The sequence below is a fragment of the Chelon labrosus genome (genome assembly GCF_963514085.1).
Source record: "Chelon labrosus genome assembly, chromosome: 2".
NCBI classification, from domain to species: Eukaryota; Metazoa; Chordata; class Actinopteri; order Mugiliformes; family Mugilidae; genus Chelon; species Chelon labrosus.
Window position 1 is genome coordinate 22425463 of NC_140338.1, and position 20684 is coordinate 22446146.

The window sequence follows — 20684 nt, forward strand, 5'->3', positions numbered from 1 at the left end:
GTTTGTCAGCACTAGCAGAGAACTAAAAGATACAGGTGTGGTCCAGGATCAAGCAGAACTCCAGATATGATGGCTTTCCGTTTACAAAGGGGCTGTGGAAAACAGCATTGCTTAAACAATGTCTACCTCCTTTTTGGATTATATGCCTCTTCATAAAACAGTACTGTCCAGAATTATATTGGTCAGTACTATTAATCCAGCGGCAAACTGAATTTGATACAGAGCCCCTGGATTCTCTTTAAAGGAAGCATGTTTGATGTCAAGTCTGGCTTCTGTGAAAAGAAAAAAAAAAAAAAGCTTACAAACTTTACGATTGTAACTAGAAGAAGAACTTTAACTGCCTTTTACAGTGGCTTCATTTTCTGCTTTAACAGCAGAAAAGCAAAAATACAAACCATTATATCACTCATTCTCCATCTGAGACTTTGGTACCTCTGTCCCATCCATACAGCATCAAATCAGTCGGTCAGTCAGAATTCACACAGGGCAAACACATGCTTAGTGTGTAGTTACCCTGGTTTAATGGTTGTATTAACTTCTGTTTTAAACTTGAAAGTTGTTAAAACCAAATGCACCTTTTCAGCTGTGGTGCTTTATTGATGATACAGTGGTTTACATGAAACTATATAAATGTACAAACAGACTGACTGTACCTGTCTGATTGTTGCTTTGTCTGCCCTGTTGTCTATGATGGAGATGTGGAAATGTTCTCAAACCACTGACTTACTGACCTTGTACTGTAACTAGCATCCTGAATGCCTTTCTCTTTAGTTTGTCATTGGGGCAGCTGCATTTTTGGAATCTTGTCTGAAATTGTAACACATAAGCTCTGAACTCATCTCTTGCCATCAGCTCGTAAAATAAGCCGATGGAAGCCTTGGTTTAAATTTTAGTTTTCATGAACCTGACTCACACTCTGTCCTTAAACTCAACTACTCACATCCTCGCTGTCTGAACATGGAGTCATCTTTCAAAGTAAAGGTGAACATGGTCTCTTTTTTGCTTTGTCATTGTGTTTTTAGGTACATTTTAATATGATCTCCACACATTAAGATCGGTTTTTGACATTCTGTCCTAGACTTGTTCCTTACAAGTAGCAATGTTCAGTGTCTTAACTGTGGAGTGGAACTTGTAAATGTGACCAGTAATAGTCGTAGTTGATGGAACTCTCACATTGTTCTCCTACCTCTCATTTACCACCTCTTCATATTGTGTCTGTATGTCCAATTCTGTTCCAAACATGTTACACGTAAATAAAGTGAATTTCTTTTCATTTTCCTTTCATTTTACAAAGCAGAGCTGCAGTTGGCTGCTCAGGGACTGAGAACAAACAACAACTCTGCCCTGAGCAGCACTTGTGGGGAGGTAACACTTGCTTTCATTGGAACAGAAAATGATGGGGGGACTGATGTCTGCCTGGTCTGGTCGGGGTAAAGAGGAGAGCAGAGAGTGAGAGAGGAGAGCAGAGAGTGAGAGAGGATGAACATTAGGAAAGACTCTTTGCTATAACTATCCTGGAACTATAATAATCAGGAAGAACATTTTTCCTAAACTTCAGTGTTGTCAATCAGGACGGATATCTGCACCTTCAGGTTTTTACACAACAGGAGCAGGATTGTGTACTAGCATGTCCTGATCTGTGTCTAAATACACAGATGCAGTGGGGCATGTCTGTGTATAATTGACAAGACTGGCTTCCTTCCAAAGGGCATGCAGCTCATGCTCAAGCGAGCAGCCGACTTGGCATTCAACAATTAGTTAAGGTGAACGCAGTATCGTGTCCACCATGTCTAAAAGTCCAGTAGACAATCTTGTCTTCGTTCACATGCTTCAACGTGCTATTCATGTGTGGGCCTTGTAAATCCCACACAGATGAATGAGCCAGCAGTGTTTCAGGTAGGCTGAGAAATATCAGTGTTGCTGGCATGTTGGGATATATATCAGCACACATACAGACTTAGTGCTGCATATACTGTAATTAACTGGAGATGTCTTGTAGATGTTGTATGGTTGTATAGTATATTGCACCCTAAAGCAAAACAAAATTTACTTGGAAATGTGACCAACGCATCCTACCCAGCTAGGCGGATATTTATTCCCCCCAGCCTCACACTTCTAATTTTATTTTTATATACAAATGACACACGATACGAAATGCAAATTACTTGATGGATGTGTGCAGTATGTTTGGTGACCAGAGCAATAATGACTGGAACTTTATCTTTACGACAGACTGCAACTTTATTTATCTGCAAAACCAAATTTGAAATTGTACACGAACATGGTACGTCTAACTCAAGGAGCAATTCAAGCTCGACTTCTCGGAATGTAAAAAGTAAAAGAGTACTGTATAGGCCGGCACCAGCCAAAACGTAGTGACTAGACTCACCCTAAGAGACAGAGACAGGTAGCGGGGCTCAGAAAAGACAGGTACTACTTTGTATTGAAAGGTTGTAGCTGAGGTGGCACCACGATACGCAAGCCGCTACCTGCAGGGAGAGGCGTTGGGCGGAATGTAATCCAGGCGGCAGTCAAAGGCCGAGTCCTTGATGTGCACACCTTTGACATCACGTCTAAAGAATTCATTAATCAAGATGTTTAGGACCTTCAGCATTCTGCAAAAATGTCAAAAAGTGTTTATCGTTCTAGCAGTACATGTTCACGTCACAAGATTAAAAGTTATCTTGTCTTTGGCTTCATTGGTCTAAAAAGGCTTTTAAATAAGCCAGCTACATGTGAGGTATTTCCAACAGCATAGAGGATTACTAAGCACACATACAGTACATATCAGCATAGTTTATATAAATCCATCACAGACAGAAGATATATTGTGAATCAATAGCCTGGTACATTTCAAGGGGGAACTCGACCCCCTGCAATCTTAATCCGGTCCAAATATTGTGTTTTGTCAGTTAAAAATATTAAGTAAGCAAAACCTCTTTCAACACATTATGGAAAGTGGCTCAATTGTAAAAACCTATTCTTCCGCCAGTTTACAGAAACCCTGAAAGAGTAAGTCATCCGTCAAAGGATCAATGATGACAAACCCTTGATTTCTAGCGCTCCCTCCTTCACTCTTTTGTCCCCGTCCACTTCTCCATCTCTCTCAGCCGTCTCTCTAGGATGGTCACCTGCTCCTCCAGGCGAGCAGTCTTATCAGCGGCATTAGAACCCCCCGAGGTCCCTACTCCCAGAACGACGCAGATGCACACCAGGAGTGCTAGTCGCATCGCCATGGTCTCCGTGCCCGCCTGGTGGTCCCTCAGGATAAGTGCAAACAAAGCCAAAGCCAGGGCCCATTTCAGCACCCTCAGAGCCTGCCTCAGGGTGGAGGCAACCAACCGGAAAGCAAGGGAGATAAGCCAGTAGCCGATGAAAGCCACGAGAGCCCACTGAGCAACAAAGGTCAGCCCCTCTGGAGTTACTTTGTCGATGGGGAAGCCAACTGTTAAAAAAAATAAATAAATAAATATATTTGATATAATACTGCTAAATCTAATAATTTCACAATTTATTAAGGGTCACAAAGAAATGATAACTTAATTCTAAATACTAATAAACCTTTCTCATCTCTTTAATTATATGACATATGGTGAAAAGACAGGCTCTTCTGTTTCTTCTGTGGAAAAGCTAACATGAGTAACAGATTTTTCTGGGGATGCACAAAATCACACTGAGCTGATTTTTAAAGGTTGTCTTGTGTATTTATCGGTGCAATCAAATGAACTGCCATCGGTATACATCTCATTATAATCAATGACTGAATTTTTAATCCCCTGTCCAACAAAATGACGGGACAAAGTCTGACACAGCCTCTCCACAGAGAAGACTAGTTTGTATTTTCAATTTGTGCATAAAGACTCTTACACTTGGCTAAGGTGAAACAATTGGTGCATTAACACCAGCAAAATGTGACAAAGTACAGAGTGATTAAGCAAATAAGAACAAATTCATGAAGTGTGTGACATGAAACAAAGACATGCATGATTTCCACTGGATGACTAAATTCTGTTTTGCAGTTTCTGGTTTTACTATAGCCCTTTCATTCATGTCGTCTCATTGTTTCCTCTTTAACTGCACTGATTTAATGGTGTATCAACAACGAAAATCATTAACTACAATAACTGCATTTAAAAAAAATAATTATTAAAATCTCTTTACTTAAAACTTAATGACTGAATAAACTGATGAGGAAGGCTGGCTCTGTCATTGGCTGCAGACAGGAGACTTTTGAAGCGGTGGTGGAGAGGGGGACACTGAACAAACTGTTACTGATCACGGATAACCATGACCACCCTCTCCACCAAATAATGGACAGAAAACGGAGCACCTTCTCTAAAATGGCCACTACAGGAAGTCTTTCCTGCCACAAGCCATCAGTCTGCACAACTCCTCATATGGGTCGTTGTCATATTGTTATCTCATCTTACAACACAGTGTGGAGCACTATTGAAGGCTATTGATGGTGCTGACTTGCAGCCTGTTTTTATACAGGCTATAAATATCTGCAGCACAGTATGTAACACATAAGCTATCTGTTCTCAGCTTTTCTATGTATTCAAGTCAAGAATATAGATTCAATTTTTGTAAGCAACTTTCTACTGCAATTTTTATTAGTGACATAATCAGCAACTAGTTTGTGTCAACATGACTTTCATCACATAACAGTCTTTACTTTAAGATTTTAAAAAGTCTGAAGGTGTATAAACCCCTAGTAGCTAGCTGGAAAACCAGCGGTAACTCGTCATTTTCATTGAGAAGATGAGCATCCACCATAATACAAGGCACTTAATACTTGTGAATTTCAAGGTGTGTGCACTCATATTTGGGCTGAACAGTGATCTCGATAACACATCTATCATTCCTGAGCAGCCTCTAGATTTAAATGACCACCAGCAATAGGTTTCTGCTCCTATTTCCAACATATTTTAGCCTTACTTTAGTACAATGAGAGGAAGTGGTGACGCACCACACATTTTTATATACTGCACAGTCTATGCTTAGTATGCAGGGGCCTTCAATGCATCCATTCCTGAAGTTAGAACGGGTGACCCCCTGCACATGTGAGAGGGGGGCCAAGATTAACAGCACCACAGTGTGAGCAGACCTGATATTTATTCATAGGAACTTCTGGTTTCACTCTTTACCGGGCCGTTGGTGGGAACAGCCTTACCTTGGATCCCAGCGGCCTCCAGGAAGTGGGAGATATACTGGAGTAGTGTGTTCATACCAGCAGCCAGACTTTCAGCTAGAACTCCCAGAACCTGAGAGAACGCCTGGTGGTCAGGGTAGTAGTTAAAAAAAATAATAATAAAAAAAAAAAATAGAAGAAGAAGAAAAAAAGAGGTTTAAAGACAAGACAGTGAACAACAGCTTTGTTAGCCTGCAAGTTAACACTTAAAATGAATAGAGATAACCAGGAAGTTCTACTTATCAACATAAAGCACAGTTGTAAAGTTATAAAGTTACATGTCAATGTTATGCATTGACATGTAACTTTATAACTTTACATTTTATTAATATTTACAGTGATTAAGCCATGGTTTAGCCAGTGTTGCATATTAGCATACACAGGGGTCATAGGTTACAAGCAATGGTTACAAAAGTGAGTTAACACTTCCGGTTTGGAACACTCTATTGTTCTTAAAGTGTATAATGTGGCCTCCATACTTCTGTTCCCCTGTCAAACGGACAAAACAGCAAAAAAATAAAACTTTATTCAGAGAGAAAGAAGGCAAAAAAATAAACCGGCTACTAAACGAAATTACATATATATTTCACCTTCTGCACCGACAGCACCGTCTGCTCCCCCGCCAAACCGCTCAAGTAGGTCTTTCCCTCCCCGGTCAGGTGAGCCAGCGCCGCCCGGAGCTCCTGCATCACTCCAGGAGGTCCATCCTGGGACACTTTCTCCCCCGAAACAGAAAGCACGAAGACACCGAGGACACACAGCAGACCAAATGTAGCCCTCCCGTTTGAATGAGAGCACATTGTGAGAGCGAATTTGATGACGGCGACCTCCCTAGAGAAACACACTTACGAACAATATAACATTACAAACATATGGGCCTGTAGTCGAGGAGGAAGAACTACGTGAAGCTACATGTGAGTAGCCACGGAAGAACACGCAACAAAGTTTCTTCAGCAAAGACTGAGAGGAGCTTTTTGTGAATGAAAAGACGAAACTGCCACCTACTGGGCTGAGTGTGCAAGTTAGGTTTCCATGACGGATTTACTCCCTTTTCCTCATTTGTAGTGCTGCGTTCAAGTACCAATCCTTCAAGTCCGTGAGCTATATACAGTGCTGCTCAGGATTATTTGACTAAAAAATGACTTCAGACACAAGCGTGATTTCACACTTGTCCGGACAGTAGACAGAGAGAATCCGATCAAACAAATGAAGCAGAAATATTATGCTTTTGTGTTTGTTTATTCAAGAAAATGTTTCATTTGTTCGTATGTGAAGATCTGGTGTGACCCCCTTGTGCAGCAATAACAGCAACTAAACATAACTTCTGATCAGTCGACTACTGCGGCTCGGAGGAACATTAGCCACTTCCTCAGTACAGAACCACATGAACTGCTTTCTTCAGGTCCATTCACAGCATTTCTATTGGATTAAGGTCAGGACTCTGACTTGGCCGTTCCAAAACATTCATTTAGTTCTTCTAACCTTGCTTTTGTTGTGCAACATGTGCTTGGAGGCTTTGTCTTGCTGCAAGGCTCAATTTCTCTTAAGATTCATCTCACGTACAGATGTCCTGACATTTTCTTTTAGAATTCACTGGCATAAATAAGAATTCACTGGTCCATCAGTGATGGCAAGCCGCCCTGGCCCAGATGCAGTTAAACAGGCCCAAACAAAGACATTAACACCCCAGTGTTTCACGGGCGACATGAGTTCCTGATGCTGGAATGCAGTGTTGCTTTGTCACCAAACCTGACGTCTCTCATGTAAACCAAACAATTCTAGTTTGGTCTCATCAGTCCACAAAGCATTTTCCCAATTGTCTTCTGGCTTGTCCGCATGATGTTTAGCAAACTGCAGATGGGCAGAAATGTTCTTTTTGGGGAGCAGTGGGTTTGTCCTTGCCACTCTACCATGCACAACATTCATTCATGAACATTAACATTAGCCAATGTGAGAGAGACCTTTAGTTGCCTAGATTTTACCCTGGGTTCCATTGTGACCTCTCAGACTGTTACGTGTCTTGCTTTTGGGGTGATCTTTGCTGGTGGACCACTTCTGAGGAGGTTAACAGTCTTAAATCTCTTCCATTTCTTCACAATCTGTCTGACTGTGGATTTGTGGGTTCCAAACTCTTTTCCAGCCTGATGAGCAACACCAACTCTTTTTCTAAGGTCACCAGAAAGCTCCTTTGTCCATGCCATCATACACTTCCATAAGCATGTGTTGTGAAGATCAGACTGTGACAAACACCAGATTTTTATTTATTTATGAGCAAAACAGGGCACTGAACGACACCCGGATCTCATTACACTGATTGGAAACACTTCTGAACAGATAGACTCTAATTTGGCCTTGAAATGAACTTGTAATCCTAGAAGTGCACTTACCTTTGCACCTCGCAGATGTGTAATATTGGCTCCTGCATAAACAAATACAAAAACACGATATTTCTTTATTTGGGTTCTCTTTCTCTACTGCCATGACTTGTGTGAAAATCTGCCGATGTTTTGATCACATCATCACACACCATAACAATAAAGGGCCGATGCAGCAATGTAGAAAATTTCACATACTTGTAAGTGTCACTGTATATTGGTCGCAATACTATTACCAAAGGATAAATAATCTTTTATTCATATGGCAAAAGACGAGCAGTAAACGATGAGAAAATTCTGTAATCGTCTTTGAAACTTAGACACGCCTGATAGGACAGGTTCTAGACGGTATTTTCTTAAAATGGTGCTCCGTATTAAAATTAATTCCATATTTAAAATTAGCATTGACACGTTGACCACACGACAAGACGCTGAACCTTATATTATCCTTGTGTGTGAATGTGTGTGTGCTTGGGTGAACGAGTGGGTAAATGTGACTTTAAGTAAAAAGGTAGAAAGCGCCAAATAAATACACAACCATTTACATCTCTGGCAAAGAAACTGTAAATAACCGTTTTTGTTATTCTTCATGAAGTACTACACTTGTGGATCATAGTTGTTAGTTTTTAGGATAGATTTCTTTTCATGTGACTCTTTTCTGGTGACGCTTTTTATGTGTGTTCTGAAGCCTATGACTCAAATACACAGAAAGAACTAAAAGTGTTATTTCAATGTGTGTTGCTCCAGCAGGATATTTCCCTCAACCGACGTTTTCATTTTATCCCTTGTCTGTCAAGAGGCTAATGTAATCTTAGTCCTGCCTATACATGTTTTAGAACAACATATTTTTGGAAGCAGTTTTAGTAAACAGTGTTATATTGAGGGGAGCACACGATTTATCAGACAACAAAGCTACAGAGCATCTTTATTTCCTTCACTGATTTGCATGAGCAATGTACTGCTGTGATCCAATCTACCGATTATTCCAAACGCGTTGTCATGCTGCTGATTGTGTGTTTGTGAAATAAAGAATTGCGGAACATTTGATTTGAGCATTTTGCGGCCCGCTCTGTAAGAAATTAAAGTTATTTAGTTGTGTTCAATTTTATTTATGTAGCGCCAATAACAATCCAAACTGTCTCAAGACGCTTTATAGAACCCCAGAGATGCATAAACACTGTTTCGGTCATAACATGTTAAGCCCAACACAACAACATTTAACATTTAAGCATTATTCAAGGAATGTTCAGGCACCTGTATCCATTGCATTATTCATCCATACAGATAGAGATTACAAATGCATTAATTCCTCTCACCCCAACCCCCATCGTTCTGTGTGTGTGCATGAGTGGGTGCATGTGTATTAGTCAGTTTTAAGTGTTTTGAAGGCAGAGACCGACAGGAGGCAGTGCAGGACGGCAGCTCCGGTGTCATAGAGCAGCAACAGCAGTATCACACTTGAGGACAAGTTCTGCAGAAGTCAAGAAAACACATCAAACAATTACACACGTTGCTGTGACTGAAAATACGTTCTATATATTACCGTATGAGAATCTGTATGAGGTAAAGAAGCAAAAACAAAAGAAGGAAAACAAATGAAAGCAAAAGAAATGATAGACAGAAGACAGCTTTGATGACACTAACCACCAGGCGTTGTTGTGGACAGCCGTAACGTGAGTAGACGTAGCGGTCCATTGAATCGGACGAACACAGGTTTTCACTGTGTTGATTGCTCAAGGTGTAGCAGTAAATGCAGAAGGCAAGCAACGCCCCAATCAGACCGACCACATTACTGCAGGCGCAACCTCGAAGCTGTGGAGGGGCAGTCAGTTAAAGCAGTTATACAGTCAGCTGTTCACTCATGTCTTAGATCAGTGGTGTCAAACCCAATCAGAGAACTCACTCCAAATCACGGGCCAACTAGAGTGGATATTTATTTAAAATGAGACACGGTTCGTCTTTTCAGATATATTATCAGAAATCATTAATACATAAATATGAATTTAACTTTTTCCAAGCCATAATAAAGAATTTAGAATAAAACCAAGCTCACTGATTAAACAAGCAATGAGAACAAATTTCCAATAAAACACATCTGTGGCCTTTTACTATTATTACTATTACTCTCTTTTGGGCGATTCTCACTGACTTACTGCAAATGAAAATGTTTCTTCACACAAATTCAACAGATTTAAAGGGGACATGAAGGCGGATAAAGGGGATGAAAATGTCACTTTTTTAGCCTTTTCTATATTTAGTAGGGAAGAAAAGCTGATTCAAAAGCCATGTAGTCAGTTTGTTATGAGTGGTCTGAGAGTGAAAATGTGTCCTTCAACAAGCCGTTTCAAATTTGACTGATTTGTGACGTAACTAGCTTGACCTGCCCTGTCGGTCAATGGTCCCTACACGGCTTCAGACAGCCTCCTCCTTCCGTGTGCACGGGTAGCGACGACCCTGGCGAAGCGAAGCCACATTTCGTTTCAGCACGCATTGCATACACATCAAAAATGAAGGCGTCCTGGAATGCAACCTGTAAGCTCACATGCAAAACCTGCGGGTCTGTTCCAAACACTTTCCCCCAGAATGTTTCACCAACTGGGGCCAATACAACGCTGTTTTTCAGAAGACATTGTGAGATTAACAGTCCACAGTGTAGTTTCCCAACATTATCTGTATGTTGTATGAATACGTTGTTATCGACACTGAATCGGCGCCAGAATAAAACATAAAAGAGGGGCTAATGTGGTGGAGAGCAGAGCTAACCAGGGAGCTAAGTTAGCATGTTAAGGCCGTGTTAAACATGCTGCTGTTATTTGACTCATGGACACTTTGTGTGTCTGTATGTTAGTATACGTTAACTGACTGGTGTTTAGCTGTAGTAGTGTTGTCATAAATATTTTAGTACGTTTTCTGATAGCCGTGTGTGCTACCACGGAACAGTAGGCTAACCAATTTAGCCCGTTGTCTGCTAACTGGTACAGCGTAACTACAATCTCTGTTCACATATTTTAGTATTTAGCACTCTGATACTTGTGGCCTGAGCATTTATGGGTCAACCGTATGGACTGATTTTCATGCTGAACAGTTGCCGAGGCAACCATGGCACTGATGACTTTGTCAATAAAGTTGGGGGGGGATTGACGTACCTGTCTGCCAAAAGTTCAACTATTGCAATGCAGTGTGGGACTTGTAGTATCAATAGTGCGCACGCAAAATACCTGCGGTCCAATTCTGAGAGATATAAAATATTATCTTGCGGGCCGGATACAGTTGTCCCACGGGTCTTGAGTTTGACATGCCTGCTTTAGATTTACTGGTTAGTTCACAATATATTTGCGTTTATGTGAAATGTCATTGCTGCTTGTTTTTTTTGTTTGTTTTTTTAACATTTCTTTATTAGTACCAAAAACTAAATTTGAAGTGCGGATGGGAGCTTCAATGATCCAGAGTTAAAAAAAAAAATAACAAGACATCACAACAATAAAGAACCAGACAACTGGAGTAAAAGAGGTGGAGTTAGGAGCAGTCTTGATGAGTGGAGACTCACATACATTATGAGTTTTTTTAAACCACTTTGGTTAAGAGAGTTTCTGTATTCCAGATATAGGATACCAAATGTTGACACAAGGGATTAAATCATTGTCAAAATTTTCATCAGTGAGAAAATGTGACCATTTCTGGGTCAGAACAAATGCTGAAGGCCCCTTTCAACACACTACCTCACAAGGTGGTCAAGAGTCATAGCCATAGCCATAGTCACAGCCTAGTCTTTAAGGATCATGGTGTCACTGTTCTATAATCCATTGTCAAATCTTTTGTAGGTGTCATCATCAATGACTGAGCCATGACTTGACTCATTTTCATGTAACAGACTCACAATTAATGCACATTTCATACTCTCAGGAAATAACAAGTAAAGGGATTAGAAAACTTTTTTGTTATGTTAACCTACCAGTAATCTGCTTGGGTTCCTCTCATTGGCCATGGTGAAGGACCCTCCTGCCACAATCTGCAAGATACAAACAATAGAGGCAGAGATGAGAAAGAAGGAAAAGCACGAATCATATCTGTGTTAAATGCACCAAGATGTTAGCAGCAGATTGTTTAATACTGTAAGATGGAGCTGAAGCAACCACAAAACCGGCATCTCCAGACACACCTATTGCTAAGCTGATTTTTAATCTGATTTTCTGGGTTTTCTGGTTATAACCAGCCACAGAGAACACTCGTCTGCCCATAGGTAAGTAAAAGATATTATGTAAATATGTCATTTACTCCCACCTCTCCAGCAGAGGCCAAGAGGAAAGTTATCTACAGCCAGACACATATACAAACCAGTATGCAAGGATAAACATGAAGATCAACCTAATGAAGGGTGACGATGTGAGCTCAAGCTCATTCTACTGCTGGTTCAAATTATTTCATTCAGTTCAAACTGACACATATTCAGATCTTGCCTCAGTTCATGCTGTCTTTCTATCAGTTTGTAACCAGGAGGTAAAACATGTGGCTGTTAACAAGAGTAACTTATATAAGTTGATCCAGCATTACTTTCATTGTTAGCGCCATCCTCTATCATGTGCTGAACTGGGGAGCTGTAAAGGCTCAGTGATGTGGATGATTGATGAACATTTGTACACTTAAATAAATACTCAAATTCCCATATTAGTCTATTGGGATGCGTATTTCCCGCATATTAAATATATTCTGCTGTGTTTGTTCATGTTATTTTTAAGTATTGCATTCACTGGAAGATTAGAGTTGATGAAACTACTGACAGACTAAGAACCAGAGTCAGAATCATGAGGTACATACTAGAAGTCCTAAAACAAGCGGCAGTATGAAGAGTTTTGGTAGACTTTGGTAGTCTGTTTGAGAAAGCGAGGCAGACAGCAGCACCTGGAACAGTCCCAACAGGATGGTCGTCACCTGCACGGACACAGAGATGCAAAGAATGTCAACTGAATTGTAATTGATATGAATCTATGAGTTAAATTAAAGGGTTTAGGCTGAGTGGTGTCTTGATCTCACCGCAGCACTTTCTGGGTCAAACCAGGAAGCGAGGCGATGTAACCTCAGTTGACCTGATGGCACCATCTCCGCAGGAGTCATGTTTCTGCAAAGGAGAAAACAAAGCCAAGATGCCAAGACAAAGACTAATTAATAACAGAGGCTGAGTTACAGAAGATGGGCTGATAAAATGCCAGGGCGTTGTACAATAGTTGCCTCGCTTATAAGTGTAATTTTGTGGACTAGTTTTAAAATGCTGTCCCTATTTTTACAAATTATAAATGATCAGCAGCAGATCATAACCAAATAGGAGCTCTAAAAACAATCATAAAATCTTAAAAATCAAGGGGGACCAGTGCAGAGAAATATCAAGTTACTGCTTACTATGTTTCCACAAACAACACTCCTTTAAAGTAGTTATGCCCTTGAGAATTTTCTACATTTCTGCATAAAAACGAATCAAAATATCTGACACAAGTCCTGAATGTAGACAAAGAGAACTAAACACATGAACATGTAATATTGTACCTGTGTATTTGATCTGTGAGATCCAAACGTATGAGACTGTAATGAGTTATTGTTCAGTGCCCCACTTTGTTTAAAAAAATCAGGGATTTTTCACAGGCTGATCTTGATCTGATCCACATGTTTGTGGAAGTGTATTATGGCACGGACAAAGGAGCTTTCTGAAGACCTCAGAAAATTTGTTGTTGTAGCTCATCAGGCTATAAAAGTTACAAAACCATATCTGAAGAGTTTGGAATCAACAAATCCACAGAGACAGACTGTGAACAAACGGAGGAGATTTAAGACTGTTAACCTCCACAGGAGTGGTCCACCAACAAAGATCATTCCAAAAGAAACACACACAAAAGTCTGAGAGGTTGTTGCTTAGATGTTGCTAACATCTAAGCAACTAAAGGTCTCTCACATTGGCTAATGTTAATGTTCATGAATGAATGGTGTGCATGGCAGAGTGGCAAGGACAAAGCCACAGCTCCCCAAACAGAACATTTCTGCCCATCTGCAGTTTGCTAAACATCATCTGGACTAGTCAGAAAACTATTGGGAAAATGCTTTGTGGACTGGTGAGACCAAACTAGAATTGTTTGGTTTAAATTAGAGATTTGACGTCTAGAGATAAAGCAACACTGCATTCGAGCATCAGGAACTCATGTCGCCCGTGAAACATGGGGGTGGTAATGTCCTTGTTTGGGCCTGTTTTACTGCATCTGGGCCAGGGCGGCTCGCCAACATTTACAGAGCAATGACTTCTGAATTACAGCCAGGACATCTGTACGTGAGATGAATCTTAAGAGAAACTGGGCTATGGCAGAGACTTCAAGCACACAAGTTGTACAACAAAAGAGAGGTTAAAGAAGAGCAAAAGAAACGTTTTGGAACGGCCAAGTCCTGACTTTAATCCAGTAGAAATGTTGCGGAAGAACCTGACACAAGCAGTTCATGTGAGGAAACCCTAGTGTCTCAGAACAAAAGCAGTTCAGTACTGAGGAAGTCAGTTCAGCTGTAGATGACTGATCAGCAGTTACTGGAAACATTTTGTTCCTGTTATTGCAAGGGAGTCACACCAGATACCGAAAACAAGGGTTTGATTACTTTTATAACTCACAGATATGTACAAATGATTAATTTTCTTTAACAAAGAAATGCACAAGTATAATATTGCTGTTCCGCTAATGTTTTGGGTAATTCTTATGAAGAAATGTAGAAAATTCTGAGGGGTGCAATACTTTTAAGTATCACTGAGTGGAACTGACTTGAGCGTGAGAACATCCTTCGCGGGCTTCAAGTTGCTGAGTCCCTATTGATCAGCAAAACACTTACATTCATTCATCTTCTATACCCGCTTAGTCCTGTTAAGGGTCGCGGGGGTCTGCTGGAGCCTATCCCAGCTGTCATCGGGCGAGAGGCAGGGGTACACCCTGGACAGGTCGCCAGTCCATCGCAGGGCTGACACAGAGAGACAGACGACCATTCACACTCACACTCACACCTACGGCCAATTTAGAATCACCAATTGACCTAATGAGCATGTCTTTGGATGGTGGGAGGAAGCCGGAGTACCTGGAGAGAACCCACGCAGGCACAGGGAGAACATGCAAACTCCACACAGAAGGGCCCAGCCAGCCCATGGATTCGAGCAGGTGACCTTGTTGCTGTGAGGCATCAGTGCTAACCACCTCGCCACTGTGCCGCCCCAAAACACTTACATACAGACCAAAATTAAACTAAACTGATAAAACACAACTCTCCATCAAATTTTCTCAAAATAAACAATTTAGAAACTGGATCCAGATGAGTTGTGGTCCTTCTCCAAGGCACTAGAGAAGGGCAAAGGGAGGCCCATGTTCGTTAAAATTAACTGACAGCAGGAAGATAGCTTTTCCAGGGAAAACCACAGGAAAACAAGAGAAGAGCAAGCTATACAAAAAAAAAGAGACATTAATAGACCGCGAGACACACCACTAACTGATAAAGAGAGTGAAAAGCAGATAAAATGAAGAGGCATGTACTTGTTGTTGTGCAAGTGTATTTGCGTGTATTTCTGCTGTGCATGTTTGGACAGGGATGCAGGAAATGAGGAATGGAGAACAAAATGAGGTAGTGAAAGAGAGAAAAGGGAACTGAGAGAGAGAGTGTGCGCCCAGTTCATCAAAACCACATGTCAGAATCCTCTTAGGAAAGACATGAGTGCTACAGGATGAGAAGCAGATGTGGTGAGAGGAGGAAGGCAGGGAAAGTAAGAAGAGAGTGGGAGGTGGTGGTGGGCAGGTTGATGAACAAATAGACTGACAAGGCCCCACAGATGTAAGGGGAACATTGTGTCCTTTACTAGTCTACAAACAAGGCCACTTATTTTTCTAAGTGCACAAGTTTGACCTCTGTTGGTTGAGAATATTTCTGCCACTATGTTCAGTTCGGAGTGTGGGGTTTTGAAAGTCAATGTTAACTGAGGACAGGCTTATCCCTTAGATAATGTAAAGACATGAAAAGACAGAGTTAATATAAGCACAGTCAGGGTTATACAGGGGTAGAATGGGTGCACACAGATTAAAAAGGTAAATACAGTGAGCACTGAAACTAGAACAAATATGGTTCGTACTGGTATATATAAAGTGTTTTTGCACATTGACGGAATAAATCTATCCAGAAGTAACAGAGGTTAGCTAGCCCACTGATGTAGGAAGTCCAAGCCAAATGCCCTGCTTTCTGATGTGAAAAATAAAAAGGGCTTACTAGGAGAGGAAATGTTTCTACAAGTCAATAAGACACTGAAGAAAACTGAAATTCTAATGTACTAAAGTATTAAGCCACTTAGATTTGGTACTAGAGGGACAGTGTAGTGGTGGTTAGCACTGATTCCTCATAGTAAGAAGTGTCTGCGTGGGTTACCACCTTCTTGGGAAACACACTTTGAGATTGACACACACGACTGGAGTTCTGCAAAAAGACATCAAGTTTTATTTTATCAGACCTTTTTGCTTGTGTTCACAGAGCTTGTGAAATGCCGTTTGGCCGTTTGGCAAACTCGGCCTATGTCTTCTGTCCAACATAGCGACAATAGAGATGAACAGTCATTAGCCCTGTTCCTCATTTTAGCGTAGCTTTAGAAATGGCTTTATACCCATGTCCTGATCTATGCCTCACAGCACCCTGTTCTACAGAGGGTTTTTTTGGACTTCATGACTAGTGTAGTGTGAAGTATGGGACTATACTGTGACAGATGTGTGCCTTTCAAAAAGGCCTTTCTAAACCAGAACCCATTGATTCAGTTTACCAGTGGTGGAGTCCTGTTCTAGACACATCATGCAGTCCTTTGAAAGGAAGAGACAGCACAGCACCCCAGTACCACACAGTACCACGCACCTAGACCAGACCAGGCACCCCCTCCCCCCAGCAATAACACTTGCTGGGGGCAGATACAGGAGTGTTTACCATTACCAACCCCTACATGCAAGAGGAATTTGGTCCCAAAGTAGTCCAACAGTCTAACGTATACTAAGATAGGGAGGCTAGATGCTAATCTAGTTTATGTGGTACATCGAAGGATCTTGAAAATCATGCAATATTTTATTCACATTATATTATTATCAAAGCACCATTCACAACCAGTACCTCCCTCAAGAATGGAACAGGAAAGATTTTCTTAAACAACACGTTTTAAGTCCATCATCTAAAGTTTCTCACATGCTCTTGAGAAGATTTGACCTTCGTGTTAATGATGCTGTGACAACCAGTATAACAATGTTTTTAAGGACCAAATAAAAAAACAGAATCCAGGTAAAATATTAATCCATGTATGGGCAGCAGGCCTCATGTCCAGATCCAGGCAAAGATGGTCCAACCCAAACATGGCACATTACAAGCCACACTAATGGAATAAAATAGTAGTCATGTCTCCTACATTGGCAGCGTTAGAAATGTTAAGGACATGGTGTGGATGAATGAAAGACACTTATATAATAACACACGTCCACATTTAACCTAGCTAGGGTGTTTTTACATGGTTTGGATAACACGTGGTAAGAAACAAAGCTAATCCAATATGTCCAGGTTAAACAAAAACCCACATTCATTATCGTTTGAGCAGTGGTATTTTATTTATTTTTGGAAGATCTTGTGAGACCAGGCAGGTCTCAGTTCAAGAATTTAATTCTAATTTGTCGTTGTGCTGTTGTGTGTCTGAATGTGCAGAGGATGTGTGGCTTGTGAAAACCAGGTCCAATCTTTAGTTGAATGACTACAGGGCAAAAGAAGAGATCAAAACTTAGCTCATGCAGAACCTGCTGCTTGTCTACTAAAGGGCCAGAGCAGTGGTGATGTGTACTTACAGGAACTGTTACACAATACTGTTTCTGGACTGTGTCTGATCTGATCTCCTCAACGTTTTCATGTATAAACAGGAAATATGTGAGTGACAGCCCAACACAGAAAACCTGCTGTTTTCAACTTTTGGCTCTTCTTTACTACTTCTACTTTTTTGGCACTTCTGAAAAATATCCTAACTAGTTGTATTTATGGTGTCAATAGGAGTAACTGTTAGATTTAGTTTTGTTTGAATCAAACTAGAAGTGTGTAGTAACAATGTGCAGGACAATGGACATAGGGACAACCAAACAACTTTGGTCTACTCGTGTGAAGTGCTCCTTCAGCTCTGGGAACAATTGTTGGTCCTAAGAATATCCCTGTGGACATGGAGAACCATCTGTCTGCTTTCATTTCCCATGGTTTGATTGATTTTAATCATGTTGAAACTTTGACGACTCTAACAAACTACACCAGTAAATGACACACAACACTAGAGAGGATATGATCTTGGGGTTTCTGTGTGCCAATGCTAAGAATGTTTTCATACAGCATTCCTACACACAAGATTGTGAGGAAGGATCAACATCAAACTTTCCAGCAGTCTGTGAAGGCAGAGAAGGTCCTGATGTAACGTTACAGGGTAAAACACAAGGCCCAAAAACATGGCAACATCAACCCAAGGGTGATAAAGGTGTGCAGAGCAGCTGGAAGAAATGTTGTGGCATACTCTTGACCTCTTCCTGGGGCTAATAAAGGCGCCCGTTGTTTTTTTAAGACATCCTACATAAATTCCTTGCTCAAGAATAGGCATCCCAGTGACGTCCCAACAATTTCAAATGGCTAAGGCCAGCTCTGTTGTGGGAATGAAACTGGACAGTGTACAGGAAGTGTCAGAGAACAAGAGGGAAGTTAAAACAGCATCATGGACAACCCCTCTCATCCTTTTTATGTGGGGCTGAAGCAGCCCAGGAGCACATTCTACCACAGACTCATTCAGTCCTGTACCCCAGAGCGTTTAATGGACTCTTTCTTGCTAACAGCCATCAGACTTCAAAATGCCACAGAACAGAACCTAGTACCTAATTTACACAATTCACAGTTAAATTGCAAATATGACATACATTCCTGTAAATATACCACATATTTGTATTTATTTGTATCCAAGTGCCACTCATGTGACAGAATTGTCTACATTTCTGCATAAATACGACTCAAAACATCAGCAGACTTTCTCACAATCCTCAAAGTAGACAAAAAGAACCAAACCAATCAGAAAAAGACATGTTATACATTTATTTATTCAAGAAAATTAATAATTTGTACATATCCGGGAGTGACAAATGTAAGTTAACCCTTGTGCAGCGATAACACCAACCAAACATTTACAGTTGTCTACAGCAGTAATTCCTAAGTACAAAACCACTTCAGTTCTGAGATGTTGGTGGGTTTCCTCACATGTCCTTCCACAACATTGCTATTCCATCAAGGTCAGGCCTTTGACTTGGTCATTCCAAAACATTCATTGTTCTTCTTTAGTCATTCTTTAATTTGTCCATCAATGATGGCAAGCCGTCATGGACGTGATGCAGTAAAACATTCCCAAACAAGGAACATTTTCCCAATAGTCTTCTGGCTTGTCCACATGATGTTTGGTAAACTGCAGACAGGCAAAAATGTTTTTTTGGAGAGCAGCCACTCTGCCATTTACACCATGGTTGTTCAGTGTTCTCCTGATGGTGGATTCATGGACATTAACATCAGCCAATGTGAGAGAGGCCTTTAGTTGCTTAGAAGTCACTTGCTTTTGGATTGATCTTTCTTGGTCTTTGCTGGATTCCTGTGGCGGGTAACAGTTGTCTTAAATCTCCTCCGTTTGTTCACAATCTGTCCGGCTGTGGATTTGTGGCTTCCAAACTCTTTAGAGATGGTTTTGTAATATTTTCCAGCCTGATGATAGACAGCAACTCAGCAACTCCTCAGAAAGCTCATTCATCCATGAGGCTCATTGCACTGATTGGAAATACTTCTGAACAGATAAGACTGTAACTTGGCATTGAAATTAATTTATACTCCATGAGGTGCACTTACTTTTGCAACTCATTCATTCATCTTCTGTATCTGCTTGTCCTGTGATGGGTCGCGGGAGGCGGGGTACAGGCGGGGTCATTGAGAGGTGTGGTACACCCTGGACAGGTCGCCAGACTATCACAGGGCTATCACAGACAGACACCTACGGCCATTTTAGAATCACCAATGAACCTAGAGAGCATGTCTTTGGACAATGGGAGGAAGCTGGAGTACCCAGAGAGAACCGAAACATGCAAACCCAGAACCTTCTTGCTGTGAGGCATCAGTGCTAACCACCACACCACTGTGCCGCCCACTTTTGCAAGTCACAGATATGTAATATTAGCTCATTTTCCCGCCTAAACTAATAAACAAACATAACACTTTGGATTCATGTATTTAATTATATTCTCTTTGTCTATGTCAGGATTTTAGTCATGTGATGTTTTGAGTATTTTTTATGCAGAAAAGTAGAAAATTCTGAGGGGCACAAATACTTTTAAGCAGCACTGTTGATGAATCCACACTCATGTATGGATATATGAATAAATGTAGAACTATACCACAGACAGTACATACACATGTACGTGCACAAACTATATTGTGGCACCTATGTATAATCAATCTACACATTGATTCTGTTTTTCTGTTATATCTATTGCTCCACTGGTCCACATATTCTGTTTCTGGTGTTGACGCTGAATAAATACAATATAGACTGAATTTCCCTGTTGCATCTACATGAAAAACGTTATCCAAATGTATTTTTCCAACTCATTTCTGTCCCTCTGCATTGTTTAACACGTATATATCCCCATGTAGGCTACCTTATACCCGTCTCATGTAATGTTGACATGTACATTTAGGGGGACGATCGACGTCTAAAAACCCATCAAAACATGTTTTGTGTTATATGAAGCAGGAGGGTGACTTACCTTGACTAAAAGTCAGGGAGGCCACTCGATGGTACCGACAAACGTTTGCGCGTCACAGCGAGAGAACAGATTTCGCTTGTCCTTAGCATGAACTTTTCATGGTGAAAAATCCCGACATTAAAGTGATATTTGGAATGCGCGAAAACTGGGAGAGGAAGCGAAGGAGGAGCTCTCGGCTGAAATTAACCCTTAGACAAAAATCTCTCTTTCTCTCTCCCTCTCTCTCTCTCTCTCTCTCTCAAACACATCCCCTCACACATCCGTCTGCAAAAAAAA

At 40.9% G+C, this 20684-nt stretch overlaps 2 protein-coding genes across 2 annotated transcripts; both read right to left on the reverse strand.

The window, feature by feature from the left end:
* Positions 1-2227: 2227 nt before the first annotated feature.
* tmem109 (transmembrane protein 109) lies at positions 2228-6156 on the reverse strand. The gene is made up of 3 exons (XM_084556081.1): positions 5782-6156; positions 5174-5276; positions 2228-3445 (listed from the first exon to the last, which is right to left on the reverse strand). Exons 1-3 carry the CDS (start codon positions 5989-5991, stop codon positions 3072-3074), a joined length of 687 nt encoding a protein of 228 aa, XP_084412207.1. The 5' UTR covers positions 5992-6156; the 3' UTR covers positions 2228-3071.
* Positions 6157-8479: 2323 nt separating this feature from the next.
* On the reverse strand, positions 8480-20620 carry LOC311503521 (uncharacterized protein). The gene is made up of 6 exons (XM_084566284.1): positions 20409-20620; positions 12598-12682; positions 12382-12495; positions 11519-11575; positions 9211-9378; positions 8480-9037 (listed from the first exon to the last, which is right to left on the reverse strand). The coding sequence occupies exons 2-6, from the start codon at positions 12676-12678 to the stop codon at positions 8930-8932; spliced, it is 528 nt and encodes a 175-aa protein (XP_084422410.1). The 5' UTR covers positions 12679-12682; positions 20409-20620; the 3' UTR covers positions 8480-8929.
* Between the last annotated feature and the right edge of the window lie 64 nt (positions 20621-20684).

Excerpts from the sequence above, each read along its gene's own strand:
- tmem109 (XM_084556081.1), bottom strand. The coding sequence starts at position 5,991 with ATGTGCTCTCATTCAAACGGGAGGGCTACATTTGGTCTGCTGTGTGTC. Across the intron at positions 5,277-5,781 it reads CGGTGCTGTCGGTGCAGAAG|GCGTTCTCTCAGGTTCTGGG; the intron begins GTGAAATATATA and ends CCTGACCACCAG. Across the intron at positions 3,446-5,173 it reads GGAGGCCGCTGGGATCCAAG|TTGGCTTCCCCATCGACAAA; the intron begins GTAAGGCTGTTC and ends TTTTTTTAACAG.
- LOC311503521 (XM_084566284.1), bottom strand. The coding sequence starts at position 12,678 with ATGACTCCTGCGGAGATGGTGCCATCAGGTCAACTGAGGTTACATCGC. Across the intron at positions 12,496-12,597 it reads TTGACCCAGAAAGTGCTGCG|GTGACGACCATCCTGTTGGG; the intron begins GTGAGATCAAGA and ends GTGTCCGTGCAG. Across the intron at positions 9,379-11,518 it reads GGAACCCAAGCAGATTACTG|CTTCGAGGTTGCGCCTGCAG; the intron begins GTAGGTTAACAT and ends GCCCCTCCACAG.